The sequence below is a fragment of the Lissotriton vulgaris genome, chromosome 12 (assembly GCF_964263255.1).
Source record: "Lissotriton vulgaris chromosome 12, aLisVul1.2, whole genome shotgun sequence".
Classification (NCBI taxonomy): domain Eukaryota; kingdom Metazoa; phylum Chordata; class Amphibia; order Caudata; family Salamandridae; genus Lissotriton; species Lissotriton vulgaris.
The window spans coordinates 694,579,374-694,600,171 of record NC_141700.1 but is presented as its reverse complement, the minus strand read 5'-3'; the positions used below and the strand labels follow the sequence as shown (position 1 = coordinate 694,600,171).

Here is a 20,798-nt window from a genome sequence, read left to right as displayed (position 1 = left end):
GGCTCTGAAAACTTACTGCATACCACTGTTTTTTTGGGCTTGGCCATGCTTCTTTTAGCCTCTCTGCATGTTGGCCGCTTTTGTGCGCCAGGGAAGTAGTGTGCCAGTAAGGAGTGGGAGAGGAGCAGAATGCTGTGTGTGACTCTTAAGGCAGATAGAATGACTGGATATATGGAAAAGTGAAGTATTTTTTTTTCTCATCCTGTGACAGTCTGTAAATTTTTAGAACATTATTGTGTTTGATGCATAACCCATATTATCAACAGTATTTTTTTAAGATTCTTTTTGTTTTTTCTGCAGCATGCATGGACCTACCGCAAATTGCCCTCATCCGCGAGTGCTACCCAATCTCGTGGCTGTCTGCCTCGCTGCCATTTATTCCTGCTATGAAGAATTTATCAACAGGTCAGTAAGACATCAATAAAAAAAATGCAGCTCAGAAACTGAATAATACAAAGCACCTTTACATTGTGGTCTCAAAGCGTGAAACCTGGAACAACTGCCCATGTGTTCTCTTTTCCCACTTTTAATTGGCATATTTTGAGAATTTCTTTTTTCTAATTCTCATTCGAAACCATGCCTTATTTAGAGTGAAAGTTGAGTCAATCCCATTTAGGGCCAAGAGGAAACCTGGTTAGAGGTCGTTCTGCGTGCAGTGCTGTGGTCGATCATAGATGTTATAGTCCAGTTTGTTCTGTCTGGAATGTAATGTCCAACCAGTTTCCCTGTATTTCTCAATCAACTAATGCCGGTAAAAGTTAATTAGAAAGGTAATTCTTTGCAGGCCTCCAAGGATGCATGCATCTGAGTCCCAGACCTGTGGATGTTTACTACAGAACACTATACTCTGTGCCACGAACTCAAGCATGCTTTATCATTTGTGTTGCTCACTCTTTAGAGTAGTGCACTGTTGAACGCCATCCCCTGTGATTTGTGCACTATTGAATGTTATGTTCTCTATGCCATGTGCTAGTGGGCATTGTACACGCTCTGTGACTGACAACGAAAACTGTAACCAGTGTGAAGCATACTATTGAGCTCTACTCTGTGTACTATGCTCTACTTTAAACAATACTTTGTGGGCCGGACACTATTGGAAAGAATACCACGTTTGGAGGGCGCTACTGGACACTATAAGCTTGGTTGAATTCATGAACAACGTTCTTTGTGATCCACACTCTACTGAACACTGTACTGTGTGAGCCATATATCACTATACACTATCCTCTAAATGCTGGTTACAATTGACTGCTCCACTCTGTTACATAAGACCATTTGGACAATACAGTATGTGGGTGGTACAAATAAACAGTATTCACTGTGAGCAAGATATTACTGTAGACTAAACGCTATGTGACGAACACGACTAAACACTAAATTCTGTGTGCAGCAACACTTTCCAGAACTGTATATGTACTGAGGGTGTTTTTTGTGGGTTTTGCATATGATGGGGAGAGCAGCACGGAAGTGATTTTGCTAACTTACACACCTCAATTCCCATGCCGTGTCTTTTCTACAGAGCAAGAGGGAATGTGGTGCTGCCATGCAATATTTGCAAACGAAACAGGTGATGAACAGAATGTGGATCAATGTCACACATTCACCCCAGTCAAAAAATCTGGGCCCAAATCCATCGCTTTTTTGCACTCCACACCACCCCGGGTTAGACAATGGCGATATGCAAATCAGCTCTGACCCTGTGCCCCATGGGAACAGTCCAGTCCGAACTACAAAAGCCATGTCCTTCCCTGAAAGGAATCAAGCATCCGAGGACCGGACCGGTTTCGAGGTAACACCTCTCATCAGCCCGGCTGCAATATTTGAACAGAGCTGAACTTAACCAAATGGCTTTATATAATGTTCACTATGGTGCTGTACAACTCTTCTGATCAGCCAACATTATTCCAAAAACCTCAGAGATAGTTCTTTTCTTTCATGTGCACTTACATGCGCTGTGGCATTTGTATATTATTTAATCCTACTTCTCCCAGTTGGAAGAAGGGAAAAGTCCTCAGAAATCAAAAATGTTGCAAAATCTCCCAGATCTGTTCATTCCTTGCTATGCACTATAAATGAGTATAGCATTCCAGTATTTCTGAGATTTGCCATTGTGATGATGTAACACAGGGACTACAAAGTTACTTATTGAATTGGATCACTGTGTTTGATATCTCTTAATGACTTCTGTGCAGAAGCGTCAGTGTTCTTCCACTTTTGGTTATGCTGTATGCAGTTCTTCAAAAAATAAGCAGCAAGGTTCTTTCCTCTGTGTTCATTCTTTATAGAAAAGTTACATTGGCTTGTAGACTTACTCATACAAGAGTCTAATTTCACAGCATTATGTAACATGCTTTTTGTCTAATAATTGTTCCTTTCATGTTCTTTTTCAGCAGAGACAATTCTCCAAGTTTGAAGGAGATTCGGAATGGCTGCCAGCAGCAATGTGACCGAAAGCCAAACATCCCACTACGCCTTCTTCAATCGAGCCCTGACCTAATGTCTCACGAGCCCCCGACCACTGACTCACGCTTCAAGTCTGTCGTAGTCACATCTAGTGAGATCCATGTGGAGTTGGAGCGCAACAACTCGGCAAATCAGAAGATGAAAGCCAGCACTGGTAATGACAGCGAGCCCAACCTGATTGATTGCTTGCTGGTTAGTCCCACCTGCAGTGCCATGACCATAGAGCTGAGCCCGCAAGCTGAGCGGGTGCTTGCATGCTACGTGGAGATACTTAAGATGCTGTGAGTATCTGTCTGTAGTTATAAGTCTACCGTTTTTTTTAATCTGCCATTTGTGTACATTTCTCTAGTGTTTTTCTCCAAATTTGATCAAGTTCAAGAAATCAGTGGCCTTGGGGGAACTTCAGATTTCCCAACAATAATGGCGACATATCTTGTGAAAATACATTATGTGAGAATCAGGGCCTGAGAGGGGACTTAACCCCTTCGATGCGTGTGACAAGGTCAGCTCGTCATGGGCGTTACCTGCGCTGTGCGTGTGATGAGTTGACCTTGTCACGTAACGCGGGATTTTTAAAATCGCAGCGCTCAGCGAGAAAACCGCTAGCGCACATGCGGTTAAGGGACAGTGCCTATTGTATGGATACTTAAAACACAATATTGTTCAAACTAAGCGATATTTTTAAGACCTTCAAAACAGAGACAAGAAAGTGTGTGTGTGTGCGTATGTAAAAATCCCAGGTGAAATTCGACAAACACCTCACATGCCCAACTGAAAACACTTGTACCCAACTGTTTACCACAAAATACATTTTTAGGGGAGTGTAACACCCCAAACACGCCCCTTGACGCTTCGCCCCTGTCTGTGATTTACCTGATGCAGAGTTATACAAAGAACATACCTCTGCATTTTGGAAAGCAAATGTTCATTTAAAAAAAATAAAAAATTGGGGGTTTTAGCAGCGTTCTTTTTTTTTTTTTTTTTTTCAAAGAAATTTTTATTAAAAGGTTATTTTATATATACAGTACAGTAGTGATGCACGAGGGCGATACAGGTGAGTTACATACGCCTTGTGGTTACATAAGGCATGACGGCAAGCATGGATGGAGGTCAGTAGTCTGGTCGCGATTGACCGGTTGGCGTACCTCATTTCGGTTACCACTGTTCACCCTCGTAAAAAGAAAAGAAAAGAGTGAAGAAAGGAGGAATGGAGGGGGTAAGAGACGGTGGGCGGGGGGGGAGACAGAGCAGTGTGTTGGTCGATTCTGCGGCGAGCCTCCAGTGCATACGATATGGTTCGTTGGTTGAGTTCAATGCTGTGATGTTGTATGCCCCCCGGAGGAAGGTGACCCAGTTGACCCAGCTTTTGAAGGTCGCCTTCCCTGTATTCTTCCAGTTCGCTAGTATTGTTTTGACTGCTGCCGTGAGGAGAAGGTCAATCAGTTCACTGTCCCCCTTGGAGTCCTGATCCGGGGCCATGAATGCTGTGGCTAAACCCACAAAGCCTGACTGTATGTTGCACCCCACTATCTTATTGATGAGATCGCTCACCTTGTTCCAAAATGTCTTCACCTTGGTGCAGTTAAAGAGTAGGTGAGCGAGGTCACCTCTTTCTTTGTGACATTTCCAGCATATGTCATTCTCTCTGACTCCGACCTCAGCTAGGCGGCAGGCATCCAGAACGCCTTGTGCAGCAGCCAGTACTTTGTTTGTGCCACTTGGGGGGAGACTTTGTTTTGCGAGGCAGAGATCCATAGGCATTGTTGAGTAATGTCTCCCAGAACGCTAGTGTCTTGGTGTTGAGATTCGTTGTTACAGGGCTTAGAGGTTTGTATATGTGGGCAGTCTGGAGGCCGATCTTATTCAGGTTGTGCATGTATTGTATGATGGAGGGGACTCCATTTCCGAGGTTTGCTCTCTTGTTCTTTTTTCACCATGGTGAAAATATTTTTCTCTATGGAGAAACCAATTCTCCCTTCACCCCCCAAAAATTTGGGGATTTCATTCCTCTTTCCACATTTGTTATTCCTGCCCTGGCTAAATCTCCAACCGTTTCCAGGATGGAAAACCATTATAGTAAAATTCAGGAACTTCCATAAACTCATGGGTTTAAGGGCATTTACACACTGTCAAAGCCAACTGCACCTTAGTCTTTCAACTCCCTCGCCCCTTGCATGGGCTTTATTGCTGCCCAGTTATACGTAGTCATGGCGTACGGTTACACAGTAGTGGACAGGTTAGTGATCCCTGTCTGCATTTAGGTCAACTTCACAGTTTCATTCATATTTGCCCTGACCATAAGCAATCGTGTGGCATAATGCAGTTTCTCCAGAGTGGGGTGGGCAGAGCCTTGGAGGAACGTGAAATAGGTTGCCAACTCCATATGAAATAAGTTACCTACTCCATATCCATTTGGAGTATTTACTTAAGCTGTCATAAGCCTGCCTCGTTTTTATTGCTTGCATGTTTAGCATTATGAGGTAGTATCTGTGTGTGTGTGTGGGCTGACCACAGTGAGATCTTTCACCCCAATTTTTTGGGTTATCTATACCAGATTATCTGTATTTGGCTGTTCCTGCAGCCCTGAACATATGTATCACGAACCATGATGCTTTTGGCATAAACTATAAAGTGATAGGCCGGAATATTTTTTACTGTACATTTCGACAAAAAAAAAAAATAATAAGATCAGTTTTAACCACATGCGTGTGAGCGGAATTCCGCTCGCACGCTCAGATTTTCTAAATCCCATTATTCATGACGAGCTGGGCTCGGCATCAGCGTGCGAGGAGGCTACGCCATGACGAGCCCAGCTCGTCATCAGCCCCGAAGGGGTTAAGAAAAAAATATTGCAACCCCTGTTGTGGTGTCTAAATGTTTTCATCTATAATCATGCATTGCTATTGGTCTCTTCCCTATTGTGTGGCTCAGGCTGCAATTCTTTGTCATTGGCAGTATTGGATTGTGTGCCAGGGATTAGTAGCACGTAACAGTGAGCAAATAGAAGAAATGGTGGGAGGTGCCTGGATCCACGTTTTAGTTGTAGCGTATCTGTCAAGGGGGGCAGCACTCACAGTCAATGGTTAGACTCTTGGTTTTTGTGTTTGTTTGAAGGGTGAGTGTTGATGGTATCAGTGTTGGACTTCAACAGACACCATCCTACTTTAGACAAGCTTACTCTCTGCCACTGAAGTGATTATCTCAACTTACTTTTTGCCTTTAAGTCAATATACTACCTCATTTGATCTTACGTTCCGCATTTCCAAGTACAATGATCACCCTAGGAGAGCACTCTGCCTCCCCGCAGCTGTTTTGCCATTCTATGGACATGCGCACCTTGTGTTATAGTCAGTCATATGAGTTACTGATGTACTCCATTACCTTTTATGGAGGAAGCAATTGCATGTCTTCGAGGTGGAGAGCACATATCCCAGCTGTATTTCTACCATTGGCACCCTGTGGGTGCATAGTCGGTGAGCGATGCCAGCTCTCATAAAGGGGCATGTGGTCTCTAATATATACATTTTGTACTGATACATTAATGATAATTAATAAAAGTATTTTTTCCACAAAAAAAAACAGGCACCATCCTACTTTAGACCAGCTTGCTCTCTGCCACTGAAATCATTATCTCAACTTATGGAATCTTCCTTTTTGCCTTTGAGTCAATATCCTACCTCATGTGATCTTACGTTCTACATTTCCAGGTACAATGATCACCCTAGGTGAGCACTCTGCCTCCCGCAGCTGTTTTCCCATTCTGTGGTAGCTTCCCTTCTCAGATCTGCCAACTAGTCAAACTATTTTTTTACCATGTGAGGAGGGAGCGGAACATTGAAGGAGGCGGGTCCTAGTGCCAAGCACAGCAAGAGGCACTTTTATGTCACTGCTTCTAAGACCCTAGCCCTCATGCCCCTTCACCCCTCCAACACAAAAAAGGAAAGGTTTTGAGGCTGCCGCATTTGTCCTTGGAAGGTTTCGCACCTCGCAAGGGACATCGACTGAGCTGAATGTCAAAACAATTTGCTGAAAACCTGCTTCCAGCGAATTGTTTGCACAACGTGTGATATCGGCTCCTCACTGGTTGACCATGTGATGGGAGCCAATATTAAGCGACACACAGTGACAACTTGAGAGTTTCTGCCTTACAAAGCTTTATTCACCCCCCACCCCCACCCCCCCGCAAAATTCCCAGGCTGCTTCTGGAGAGTTCACCTCCTGCCTCCGTAAGGACTCACCTCCTGCCTCCGTAAGGACTCCCCACCAAAAATAAGGTCTTGGACTGCCACCATATGAACTAGCTCATCCTCAGGGAGCTCATTTTCTGCTTTGAGGTGCTTTGCTCCACCTTAGGAGAGGTCACCTGCTGGCTCAGCAAGCATTTAATCAGCTTAGTATACGAAGGTTGAGTATGAAGTTTGCCTCAAACTATACTGTCTGAGCCAAGTAAGCTTAGCTTGTGGTTCCGTAAAGAACATTCCCATTCTGAAGCATTGTGGAACATGCATGACTGATTACAAACCATCAGTAATTGGCCATTCAAACAGATTAGTAATGCTGCCCTTTGGTGTGATCCTGGAGGACCTCCTCACAGTTTTGATATTATAACCTTGGCAAAGCCCACAGTGGTGGTGAAATGTTGCCTGTGGGTAGTTTCTCCGCACAATTGTTCTGGACTTTTAAAACTTAAAGTTTGAAAATATGCATTGCTAAAATATATTTTTGTATTTCTGACATCTAGAGGAATTATTTTTATCGAGAAGGTCTATGTGCATGGTATATTGCAGTGTAGCTGTTCTTTTCTGGCATTTAAATGTTTTCTGAATTCTGTTGGATGTTTATTGTGTATTGTACGACAGTTGGTGTCTGTACTCCTGCTTCCCGGAAGATATTGCAGAGTGTTTCCGATTTATTTAAGTTTGTAGATCATTTTTGGCCCAGTATTGGAACTTTCATAGATTCCCATGCTTAGTATCAATCCCCGTCGTCAGCCTGGGAGCCTCGGTAAATAGAAAATACCATAGCAGTATGTACAAAAGAGAAAGTAAGGTCTAGGCCTCATCTCATTTTGTAGCCTATCTATCTCTTTTTGTAAAAGAGACCAACATTTTGCTACACCCAATCAGATTAGCCTCACCCCATAGAACCCTCCTGAGAGAGCCTAAGATTTTCGTAGCCGTTGTGTAATAGTAACACGTTTTGCTGAAGGCTGAGCTTTCCCAGAGGATATGTGATTGTGTGGTAAAATTAAATTTTAAATTGCATATGTGGGCAGGATGATGTCATACATTGTGTACTCAACTCTGAGCTACATGGCTGCAAACTAGCCTTATGATGCCACTGAAATATTATCTGCAAGCTGTATGATAATTTGTACCCTGCTGTGACTGGTCCGTAGAGCATGGCTGCCCAGGGATGTGTTATGCAGTGTTTGTCTGTTCACACATCAGCCCTTCTTGTCTTTTTTCCCCGATCTATGCATAGACTTTTAACAAGTGTTCAAAGGATGTCGCGATGGACCAGTCATAATGCCCTTGATAACCATTGGTCAGGCAATTCTAGTTTATTCGGACTTTGCCGATTTGAGAGCGGTTGTCTTTGCCGGCTTATTCTTTGCTCTTACAACTGCTCCTTTCTGAATGAGAATCCTGCATTACTCAAATATTACTAATTCTTTTCTGAGAGTAACTGGAAATGTATGGCCGTTTGTATGACTCAGGGACTTTCAGTAATGCGAAGGGCATTAGTTCAGGTACAGTTGTCATCCTAATTTGACTTCTCACGTTTCCCGGGCACCTTGGTGATGCTGGAGATTGCAAAGGCACTGATGACTCAGCTGTTGGAATTCTTTTGCCTCTAGGTCAACAGGTTCTAGTCCAGGTCGCAGAGAGGGAAGCTGATTCCCACCAGGCAGCTCTCCGATGTGGTAGGAGTCCGATGTTCAGAGCGAGTCAGTGTTTATATCTTTTAGAAAGAAAGAAAAAAAACACTACCACAGTTAATGTTCTTTTGCACTTACTATTTGCTTTAACAAAGGGTGGTGGTAGGTGGTCATTTGGAGAAATGTGCCAATGGTTAACTTACAGTGGTAGCGGAGTGATGTCTTCATGAGGTTGTCACCTTCTAGTGTATTCTGGTCACCCAAGGCCTGCTTTCCCTTTACTTCATTTAGGCCGGAGGAGTTTAGCTTTACTCAACCAATGGCTTCTTAATTTCCTCCTTAGATGGAGACCACCACGCCTTTGTTCCTTGCTCACCAAAGACCAGTCCCTTCGAATAATTGACCATGAAGCTGTTCACATTTGGCCGTTGTCCACCTACCAATAGCACTGGAAAGGTTGCATTCTCTGCCAGCCTCACTTGTGTTGGAATTACATTTTTTTCTTCTTCTTTGCTCCCTGTTGAATCCGGAGTGAGACTAAGGTCTCCGAGCATTGTCCCAATATCCCTCTGGGCACTCCCTCTTCCCATGATCTAGATCCCCATAGCCTGGTACGCTGACGTCTTCTCATTAAGCGGGGAGCCGAAGGTCGCTAATCAGGCACATGACTCACTTGTGCACTGGTACAGCTGAGCAGTGCAGGGTACAGCTTAATACCAGAAGAACAGCTGAGCCAAATCCACTCATTCTCAAAACAACACCCATGGGGCCAGACCCAAATCTGATAACCAGATTGTTTGTGCACGAGGAAATACTTGCATACAACACATGCCGGGTTGGTCTTGGAAAATATGGCGTCTTTGACCTGAGCTCATTTTACATAGAAATTAACTCAGCCATTCGAAATTTTGATATGGATTACTCCGGTGTGTTGTTGACAGTTTTCTGAAACATTAAAAAAAATATTTTCCTAGCTGTGCTATTTTAACTCTGATTCACAGTTCAACGTCATGGTTTTACAGTGTTAGTATGTTTGTGTTTTATAAAATAACAAGAAAACCAGAGCAGGTCCCATTGTGCGCATCTGATACCCACGGGTCTTGCTAGCGCTACATAAAACGTATAATATAACTGAATACATTGTTTTCTCTGACTTTCGATCAAGTTAGTAAAGGTCTTATGGAATGTCGGTAGCCTGCAGCTGACAACACCAGTGTTTGCATGTGTGAAAAATAAACAAATAGAAATATAGCTTATAAGCTGGTGGTGGGGTTGTGATTTGAACAGTCCATTTGATGGGCCATTGTGAGCTTATGGTTGCATCACTAAAACCAAATTTCTACTAAATGTCATTTGTGTGAAATGTAGTTTTATCAGTAAAACTGCAAGTCTGTGCAAATTTAGTAGCCATTTTACATAAAAGTGTTGCCTGTACATGACTGTGCGCTACCACACGATGCTTTAGTTACATAAAAAAATGGCCTACCTCATCTCCATTAAAGCTAGGTGGGTCGAGAAAGTTTATAGTTCTAAAAAATGGGTCGTGGTTCTCAAAAATTTGGGAAGCACTGCTTTAGAGAAATCATTCCACATACATCCAACTGAACTCTGATATGCTACGTAGCTGCCTATCACATTCCTCCCAACTGCACTAAAAAACGCATTACACAGAATACCACCCACACTTCCAATGTTGGGCAGTAACACTACAGCGAAAGCAATCCATGGACATATTAGTGACCTGCTTGGCAATGGGCATCCCAACAAACTAGGAAATTCAATAGGAAATCCATTGGCAAAGAGTAAATCACTCTAGCCACACCTGTTTCACACTGACCTCCTAGTTACAGCTCACTGAGTAAGACACTCCCACCCACCATGTCATCCCTCCTAACCATCTTACTAGCTTTAATGTGATGCAAAAATACAAGGTGTGCATTTCAGACCACATACTGAGTTGTTATGTTTTCCATATTGTGTTTTGATTCCTCTCTATAACTGGTTATGTCCAATGTGTGTAGAGGATTCTATTGATTATGGGTGATTGGCCATAAGTATTCATGTAGGATGGTTGTCCGGCTCCACTTTGCTGCTCCCTCCCATCACTTGCAGTCTATTATTACATTAATTTATGTTTTGCTGAGAACCAGGAAGCAAATTGGTGCTGGCTCATCCACTTTAAAAGTTTTTGTGCATCATCTATTTCTTCCTCCCCCCGTTTTTTTAAATGATTTACAGCTCCATCATGGGTCAGTTTTTTTTTCTTAATGGTTCCTCTTGCGGCCACGTCATCCCACCATTTATTTTCTTTTTCTCTTTCTTTAGATTTCCGCCATGCTGCATAGCATCTTGACAATACTGTGCAGCATGGCAAAGCTAGTAGTCCCATAGGTGAGACTTGTTTCTTTTGCCTGTGTGTTGGATGTATCTGCCTAATGATGACAAGATTGCGATTAGGAAGGCCGGTGATCCCATTCTTATTGATCATATAATTGCGCTATGAATTTTTATTTATTTATTTTGAAAGTTTGATTAAGTGCAAACGTGACCTATGAGTATCAGAGCGCTGTACAAGATAGCAACACGTCGTCCTCCAATGATGGTGTACACATAGAACATAGGTCAATGAGCACGCATATTGGTTATCTAAAAGTCTGTGAAGCCCCCGCAGCGCCTGTCCCCAAAATGGCTGCTGTTAGACCTGGCACCTTGGCGTGGGTCTCCCTTCCACTTTTTATTGCTGTGCCTCGTATGTTTTGCTGGTGTTAGATGCTCAGAGCACTGTGCCACTGCCAACCAGTGCCACAGTGCAAGTGCTCCCTGTGTAAATTAATGTATTTGATTGGATTTCATGATTGGCTTATTTGGTTTACTGTCAGGCCCTAGTACAGTGCACCAGGAGTGCCCAGGGCTTGTAAATCCAAATGCTGCTGGTGGGCTTGCAGCACTCGTGCCACCCACAGAGGCGGCCTTGTAAAATGTGTCTAAGGTCTGCCATTGCAGAACCTGCGTGGTACTGTCATGCTGACTGGGCAAGTGCACCCACTTGCCAGTCCCTAAACCTTCCCTTAACTTCATATTAGTCACCCCTATGGTAGGCCCAAGGGCAGGGTGCATTGTAAGTATAGGGTAGGACAAACCCTGATGTGTGTATCATGTCCTGATAGTGAATTACAGCCATTTTCGTTTTTCACTCTTGCAAGGCCACCTGTTCTCATAAGCCAGGGTGGGCTGTTAGAATTATTACATTCTATAATCCTAACAGCCTCAGGGAATATGGTAGAAATTCGAGTTTAGTATGCCTGAACTCAGAATAATAAAATACATCTTTTAGTAAGGTTTATTTTAATATTCTGTGTTTGCAAATACCACTTTTAGAAAGTAGGTATTTGCTTGCCTAACCATTTCAGCCCGCCTCTGCTAGGATGTGTATCTGCTGTCTGGTTTCTGTGAGTGACAGGGCTGGGGAATTCCAGAGGGCAGGGCTAGGTAGCCTGGTGGTGAATAGAGAGGTTTACATCCAGATTGGTGGGAGGAGTGCACCTGGGCTCTGAATAGGACTGTGCCCCTCCACCACAGTGCTGGCTCCACCTCCTGTGGAGTTTCTGATGTCTCTAGCCTGCTCCCTGAAAGAAAAGTCAGTCATATCAACAAAGTGCTCAAGAACTGGTTTTGGCTGGGCAACGGCCCCTCTACCCCAGAGGAACAAAGGATTTAGGGGTATAAGTATTGAGACCCTGCTTCCAAGAAATTAGATCAAGATTTGCCAGAAGAAACCTCTACCTGACAAGAAGGAGCTGGGAAAGCTGAAGGAGGAATACTGCCCGTGACCTGGGGGATTGGACTGCAGTGGTTATTTTGCTGCTGAAGGAGAGAAGAAAGACTTTATTTTTAGCTTGTGCCAAAGACCTCCAAGGGCTTGTGAATGAGCTTCCCCCCTGAACGAAGTCCCAGGACCAGTAGAATTCACCTGCCTTGAGGAGAGCTGCTGGAAACGCTGTTTTTCCCGTAGCGCTGAGGCAGGGAGCTGTGTGTGCCTCGTAGGATCCACTCGTACTCTGTGAAGCCCTGTGCCAAGCCGTCCGCCTCAGGCAATGCAACTCTGAGCCCAACGACCCGCTCAGGCTCCGTCAACGAGCCGTAGCTCGCACCGTGACTGGGGGACCACACACCGCACTTCGCTTCACCCCTTCGAGCTGCACAGATCAACGCACACCCTGCCGCTAATGTCAAATCTGAAATCGTGCTGGAAGTTGGGGTCCGCTCGCACATCCGCGTCGTACCTTCCGCCTCCCACCGCGCTTAACAACTGAAAGGCACCGGCTCACAAGGTACGGCTCGTATGCCGCAACGTGGATCGATCGCACCGCAACAGGCACCGTCCCCTCAAACAACGCGACCCTGAGCTCCAACGACCCGCACTGAGAAAGTCTACGAGCCGTAGCTTGCACCGTGGCAGGAGGACATTGCCGTGTACAACGCTTTCTTTTTCATCGCCCGTCCGTGCCGGACAAATCAAGCTAAGGTACTGTGTACGACTCGCACTGCATTTGTGTACGCATCGGACTGGCGTGTCCGCTGCATTGGTTAGACTCTCTTTAGGTATTCTCATCCCTGTGAGAACTGGACAAGGAGTGCGAAGTGCACAGAACTCGAAACTAAGCCTTTTGAACAAGAACTCTTTTTGCTAATAGTATTGTGGCTCATTTTGTCATTATTTGGTTTTGTGCTAAATCCTTATATAAAAGATAACTATTTTTGATAATACCAGTGTGGTGTCCATTTGTAGTGTTGTCACTAAGTTACTGTATGTGGTCACAAATGCTTAACCTACAACACCTCTGAAATAAGCCTTGACTGCTCGCACCAAGCTACCTAGAGGGTGAGCAGGGGTTATTTTGAGAGGATAATCCCCTTGGATTCTGGACAAGGGTCAAACAGTGGCACTGATTTTGCTCGATCTCAGCGCCGCATTTGATACTGTCTCTCATCAGATCTTACTATGCAGGCTGGAGGAGGCGGGGGTAGTGGGCCTTGCTTTGGATTGGTTTTGTTCCTTTCTTGCGGACAGGACGTTCCAGGTTACTTCGCCCCCTTTTCTTTCGCATGTCCATGCTAGCAAGCAGGGGGTTCCTCAGGGCTCTGCCTTGAGCCCCTGCTTGTTTAACATCTATGTCCAGCCTCTGGCAAGAGTGGCGCGTGAAGCCAGCTTGACCTTAGTGTCATATGCCGACGTCACGCAATTGGTGGTTGCTCTCTCAGATGGCAGAGTCTGTGGTCCGGTGCAGTTTCGTACTGGACTTGAGGCAATTTCGGAGTGGATGACCTTGAATTGTCTTCAATTAAATGCTAGCAAATCGGAAGTACTGCTGGTTGGCAAAAATAAGGACCTTTGGAGCTCACAGTGGTGGCCTACTTCTATGGGCAACGCGCCAACTCCCAAGCCAGTTGTAAAAAATCTGGGGATCTGGCTTGATTCTACTCTGGGGTTTCAGGACCACACCAAAAAGCTGGCTGGCATTTGTTTTGGTCTCTTACGTGGCCTTAGGCCCATTTTGGGATTCTTTGATTCTGCCACTCGCCAACTGATAGTTCAGGCCACCATTCTCTCACGCATAGATTATGGAGAAGTGGAGTGGAGAAGTGTGGCTCAGGGGTTAGAGGTGGCAGACCCGGAAGCTGAGATCAGCCCTGGACCAGGGTTCAATTCCCCGCCTCGGCGGGTCTTGGGCTCAAAAATTCCACGGACTCGATAATTCTCGCTCCGGTGCCTTCTCGACTCACGGGTTCACACTCTGCGACTCTGGGCAATAGCTTGCTTAATCTCCACAACGGCCCCTCGCGGCGGGATGCCTGGCTTTCACCTTGTGGATACCCTGCCGGGGTTATCTCACAGGGGAATACCAGGACGGGTTCCCTAAGCAAGCGCCGGGAAACCCTTTGTGGGTAGCTGTGCGCTATGTAAACTCAAATACATTTACATATACATTTTAGATTATGCGAATTCTCTGTTGTTAGGGGCCAACAAGACGGACGTTCTCCGTCTGCAGAGAGTCCAAAATGCAGCAGCACGGGTCCTGTTTAGGCTCCCTAGATTCTGTTCCGTGTCAGGTGCCATCAGGCAACTCATTGGTTGCCTGTTCACAAAAGGATCGAATTTAAAGCACTCTGTCTTACTTTTAAGATTTTAAAATTTTCTTCTCCTGGGATTCTATCCAATTTATTAACTCCTTATGTTCCCAACCGCCAGCTTCGCTCCTCTGAGCAGTTGTTGGCTGTGGTTCCCCGTGTGAAGCTGGCCAGAGCCGGGGGGAAGTCTTTCTGCCTTTTGGCGGCTAGGCTGTGGAATTCCCTCCCTGCCTATGTTCGTCATTTGGATGGTCTGCTCCCCTTCTGTAAGGCCATCAAAACCCTCCTGTTTCCTGCCTAGACTGTGCCGCTGCCTTTGCCTTGCTTTTTGCCTCTAGCGCCGGGACGCCCCTTTGCTGGGGCAGCTGCGCGCTTTATAAAATTACGTTATTATTATTATTGTCCTGACTAGAGGAGAGGGTCCCTGCTTGTCACAAGTACTTACCTGTGCCAACCAGACACACCCAAATCTAACAGCTGCCAAATTGTGAAGCAATTAAAAGTAACCCTATTCGACACCCCACAGTGGTTACAAGCGTCATTAAACACCCCACAGTGGCCACAAGTGAGCACTAGCAACCGAGGACCCTTATAAAAATACTATGACATCTTATTTATTTATTTAGAAAGTTTGATTAAGTACGAATTTGACCTATGAGTATCAGAGCGGAAGAACAGGGAAAACGGAGCGTGAACCACTGCCGAACCCCGCAACGCCTGACCTAAAAATGGCTGCCCGAAAACTGAATAACAACTCAAGAAAGCAAGTCTGACCAGCAGACTGCAATTGAACTCTAATTGGGGCAATTGAGAGCTCCTACCGGCAATGGTCACGAAAAGGATATCAAGGGGTCTTCAGCTAGCGCACTTCAAGCTACTGCTGAGCCTCGCAGCGGCTGGACCCAAAATGGCCGCCTCAATGTGGATCTGTCAATGATAATCCCCCCTAGGAACACTAGACGGCACGCAATCACAAGGCACCACACAGAGCTCCACAAGATAGCTGCCTAAACCAACACAAGTACCCATTGCTTATGAGTCCTACCACAGAAACCTCCGCCCTGAAGAGCTTCCCAATATTGAAGCTCTTGACAAACACTCCCAGGAAAAGCACACTAATCCACTGGTTCCTCAAGGATCTTTTTCTGTGTTACTCACTAATCCCCTGGGCCATCAATTTACGAGCAGGCAGGATTCCTGCAAGGAAACAGCCGCCTTGTAGAGCACTCCAACACTGAAGCTCAAGACAAACAACCCCGGAAAGCACACCAATCCACTGGGCATTCAACTTTGCGAGCAATCACGATCTCTACAACACCTGTTTCCAAGCCGGCCTCTCAGAAGGAGTTCCTCTCACAGAGGATCAGACTGCTCTGGTGAGTCCCCTTTCACATCAAACCCGCCTTTACACCCTGTTCCTGCCGGCCTCGTCCAGAATAAGTTACCACTACAGCTTAGAGCCTACCACCTCCCCACCAGCTAAGGCCACCTCCCAACCCACATGACCCCTATGCTAGTGTAACACTTCAATCTTTATAGGAACCAACCCCTCTCTTGGCCTGGTCAAAATGTACTCTATCAAACCTACCTACACCAACCCCCTCACGACGAGCTACGTCAAACCGCACGTCCTAAACTCTTTCTCGATTAATCTAACCCCCCCCCCCCAACCTCCCACCTAAATCGAAAAAAAAACTCAAACCTAAACTGATCAGGCAATTCCCCGAATCACTATTTGCAGACATATATCATTGCTCCTATAAAGGCCAAGTAAAAATGGACCTCATCTTTCACACGGAAAGCCCCGAAAAGTGGATCTCCATCCTCAGATCACAACTCCACATTACCAAAACTACGAATACACCCCATAGCTGCAAACTCTCTTTCCCTATTCTTAAGCGCTCGACAAGAAGGGGGAACACTTTGGTGACCATCTATTCCAATGGCACGGTCTTGATCCAAGCCAATAACGACAACCTAGAGACATTTGATTACCTCTTCCCCTCACTTAGGACTGCCTCCGCTCACCTGTCTGTGACCCAAATAGACACCTTCAACTACAACACCTTTGAATGTCTAACCTCCAACATCAACACCAGTAACAATGCCATCTCCTATACCACCCCCAGGCAACACCCCCACTTTCACTGAACACCTGCCAGACCTGATTGCACACTGCACACTCCGAGACAATAACATCCTAATTCTGATAGATACATCTGCCGTGTGGATTCCTCACCTTGTGAATATCCCCCTTGCGTCAGCAACATTCGAAAATTCTTTTGTAGCCTCGCGCCGACGTGGACTCGGACGTCATAGAGACACGACATCGCTCGCGACTCCGCTGACGTCACCGACGCCTACAATAGGCCCACGCTGGCGTGATGACATCAGTTCCCTTTTTTCCGCGTCGTCGACGCTAACGGTTTAACGGGTTACTCTGTAGCTTCTAGTATCTTTTATACTTTGTTTCCTCGATTCTCCATTCTCTGACCTTTTTGCTCGGTTGTCATGTCGACAAAGAAGACAGGGTTTAAGCCTTGTAGAGAATGTGGGAAGATGATGTCAGTTACGGACCCTCACCAAGACTGCATATGGTGTTTGAGCTCGGATCACGACGTTGAACGGTGTTCATCGTGCCAGAAGATGAATCCGAAGGCTCTTCGAGAGAGGGAATCGAAGCTTCTTGTGGCCAAGCTTAAAGCGAGTAAGGTTAGAAAATCTTCGAAGCACTCGAGGAGATCGAGGTCGAGATCCAGGTCGAGGTCTCGTGTGGTGTCGGCCTCGAAGTCTTCGTCTGACCACACTTCTGGTTCTCGGAAAAAGCATAAGAAGAGGAGGCATGAATCCCGTCATCATTCAGGGGATAAGTCTGGTTCAAGATCAAAGTCTCCCAGGAGGGTGAAGTCGAAAGTGATTCCTCCGCAAGTGTCGGATCATGAAGGTGAGGCTTTGCCTTCGGAGTCGGTGGTCCATTCTCCGACTCCGGTTCCGGATCCGACTCCGGCTCCGGCTCCGTCTCCGGCTCATTCTCCGGCTCCGGATGACGCCGATGGAGTTCCTGTTGAGGGAGAGTCTTCGAATCCTGTTGAAGAAACAGATTCAAACCTACCTCGAGGTCATCCTGAGCATCCACCATTCCCGACACCAGGTCAGGACCCTTCCGCGTTTTTAAACGCGATGTATGGTGTTTTCTCGAGATCATGGTACCCCTCTGGTGCACCTTCGGGTCCCATGGGTCCTATGTCCTTTAATTTGGGTGTTCCTCACTCGTATGCTCCGGCACCATTCATGCCGTACATGCCAACCCCGACTCCGCTGTGGCAGTACCAAGCTCCACCAGGGTCGACGCCGGTATCAACGCCGGCCCGCCCGAAGTCGATGACTCCGGCTCCGACGTCACCGGCTCCAAGCAAGTCTATGGATCCTCCTTCCAAGCCCTCGGATTCGGTTCCGAAGTCGGCTCCGGCGCCGTCGGATTAGGCTTTGGATTCGGCTGCACTTCGAGTTAAATTCAGGTCTCGAAGAGAAGCTCAACGTCTGCTTGAACAACAGAGGATTGATGAGTCTTCTTCTGACATGGAGGAAGGTGAGCTGGATGGGGGTAGTTTCGACGACCTGGCAGAGGCAAGTGGTCTCGAGTTTTCCCCGGAATGGTCTTTGCCTTCGGGATCTGATGCACCCTCCAGGGATGTTCAACCGTATCATGTAGTCATGAAGAAGGCAGCTGGACTTTTGGGTTTGTCTTTGCCTACTGTCGAATTTAAGTCGAATTTACTGACTGAGGTTCTTCATTCTCCAAGTTCAGCAGTGGAGCCTTTACTTCCATTTAATGAAGCCTTAAAGGAACCCATTATGGATGTATGGAAAAAGCCTTTTTCTGCTCCTGCAGTTTCCAAAAATGTGGCTAGGAGATATAGGGTGGCTCCTGAGGACCCTGCTTTCTTGTCATCACACCCGTCTCCTGAGAGTTTGGTGATTCAGGCTGCATGTTCTAAAAAGTCGATTGGGGCTTTTCCGCAGGTGCCTGGCGACAAAGAGGCCAAGAAACAGGACCAAATTGCAAAAAAGACTTTTTCTTCGGCTAGTATGGCACTGAAATCTTCTAATGCCACTTGCCTTATGGGAAGATACATTCATGCTCTAATGGACTCTATGCGTTCATTAATCCCTAAGGTTCCTGAGGATAGCAAAAAAGACTTTGAGGAAGCCTTGTCTGACTCTCAAGCGGCTGCCCGTCAAGTCATCCAAAGCGGGCTTGATACTACGGATTCAGTGGCAAGGATCATGGGCACAGCGTTTGCCACTAGGCGTTCAGCCTGGTTGAAGTCATCCGATTTTTCAACTGATGTGCAGTCTGCTTTATTGGATTTGCCTTTCGATGGTGAGGGGCTGTTTGGGAGGAAAGCAAATGCGGCCTTGGAAAGATTCAAGGACAGCAGGGCAACGGCTAGATCTCTTGGCCTTCAGGTCAGAGGTTCTGCGACCAGGAAATTTAGAGGTTTTGGCCGCTCCTTTCGTTCATATAGACAAGGACAGCAGCAGCAGCAGAATACCTTGTATAGATCATACAGGGGGAAGCAGAGAGCACGTCCTCGAGGGCGTCAGCCCAATTCCTCCTCCACCTCCACCAACCCCCCCAGCCACAGAAGAGCAGCCCTAGATCCACCATTCAGGATCATGTAGGCCCAGTGGGGGGCCGGCTTACCCACTTTCTACGAGATTGGGAATCGGTTACATCAGATCTTTGGGTTCTCAATCTCGTAGAAAATGGGTATGCCCTTCCCTTTCAGGAATTCCCTCCCAATTACCCTCCATGCCAAGGGTATTGCTCAGAGGAACATCTGTTTCTCCTTCAGGAGGAAGTCCAAACTCTATTGAGGAAAGGTGCGATAGAGGTGGTCCCAGAGCGGGAAAGGGGTCAGGGATGCTACTCCCGGTATTTCCTGATTCCCAAGAAGGATGGCAGGCTTCGTCCTATCCTGGATCTCAGGATCTTTAATTTTTACCTGAAGCAGGAGAAATTCAAGATGCTCACCCTTGCTCAGGTTCTTCAGGCTCTGCTGGAAGAAGACTGGATGGTGTCGCTCGACTTGCAGGATGCGTATTTCCACATCCCCATCCTGAAGTCGCACAGGAAGTATCTCCGTTTTACGGTGGGATCGCAGCACTATCAGTTTGCGGTCCTTCCGTTTGGACTTACTACTGCGTCTCGAGTCTTCACCAAGGTGATGGCAGTGGTGGCGGCGCATCTCAGAAGATCGGGGATTCCTGTATTCCCCTATCTGGACGACTGGCTGATCAAAGCGGAGTCGTCGGAGATTGTGCTTCATCATCTGCAGGAGACAACCCAGTTGTTGTACAGGTTGGGTTTTTCGATAAAAGTACCCAAATCTCACCTGGTGCCCTCCCAGCGCAACCTGTTCATTGGTGCTGTACTGGACACAACTGTATGTCGTGCATTCCCTCCACCTCAAAGGATTCGCGACATACAGGAAATGGTCCCTTTATTTTACAATGGAGCGGTTGTTCCGGTCCTGAAGGTCCTTCGCCTGCTCGGTCTGATGGCTTCTTGCATTCTCCTGGTCAACCATGCACGCTGGCACATGAGGGCACTCCAGTGGTGCCTCCGCAGGCAGTGGTATCAGCACAACAGAGATCTCAGGGAGTCAGTGAAGATCTCCAGAGAAACTGCAGCGGATCTGTTTGGTGGGGCGTGGAAGGCAACCTGTCTCAGGGAAAGCCTTTTCATCTGCCTCCTCCGGTGGCCACGGTGATAACGGATGCATCCACTATAGGGTGGGGTGCTCATCTGGGGGATCTGGAGGTCAAGGGTCTTTGGTCTCCAGAGCAAAGGTTGCTTCACATCAACCTTCTAGAATTGCGGGCGATTCGTTTTGCGCTCAAGGCCTTCCTCCCTTCCCTTCGCGGTCAGTCAGTTCAAGTCCTGACGGACAACACGACCGCGATGTGGTACATCAACAAACAGGGAGGAGTGGGATCGCAGTGTCTCTGCAGAGAGGCACTGCGTCTCTGGTCCTGGGTTCAGGACCATCAGATTTGTCTGATGGCAAATCATCTGGCTGGAGTTCTGAACGTTCGAGCAGATGGTCTCAGTCGGCAGTTCTCTGCCGACCACGAGTGGAGGCTTCACCCGGAGGTGGTTCACAACATCTTTCAGATGTGGGGGACTCTTCGGGTGGACCTGTTTGCCACTTGCGAGAATGCTCACTGCCCGTCATTCTGCAGTCTCCAGTATCCGATGCAAGGAGCCTTGGGGGATGCGTTTCAGTTGAGTTGGGGAAATCAACTCCTTTACGCGTTT

The 20,798-nt window shown here is 46.6% G+C and overlaps 1 protein-coding gene across 4 annotated transcripts in view; it reads left to right on the top strand.

Moving 5' to 3' along the window:
- Positions 1-20,798, top strand: part of CMIP (c-Maf inducing protein) — a 559,349-nt gene that overhangs the window by 451,520 nt on the left and 87,031 nt on the right. For all 4 annotated transcript variants that reach the window (XM_086945892.1, XM_086945891.1, XM_086945890.1 and 1 more), the window contains 2 exons: positions 301-405; positions 2,391-2,744. In XM_086945892.1, the coding sequence (XP_086802018.1) occupies positions 301-405; positions 2,391-2,744 (459 nt within the window). The remainder of the gene's footprint in view (positions 1-300; positions 406-2,390; positions 2,745-20,798) is intronic.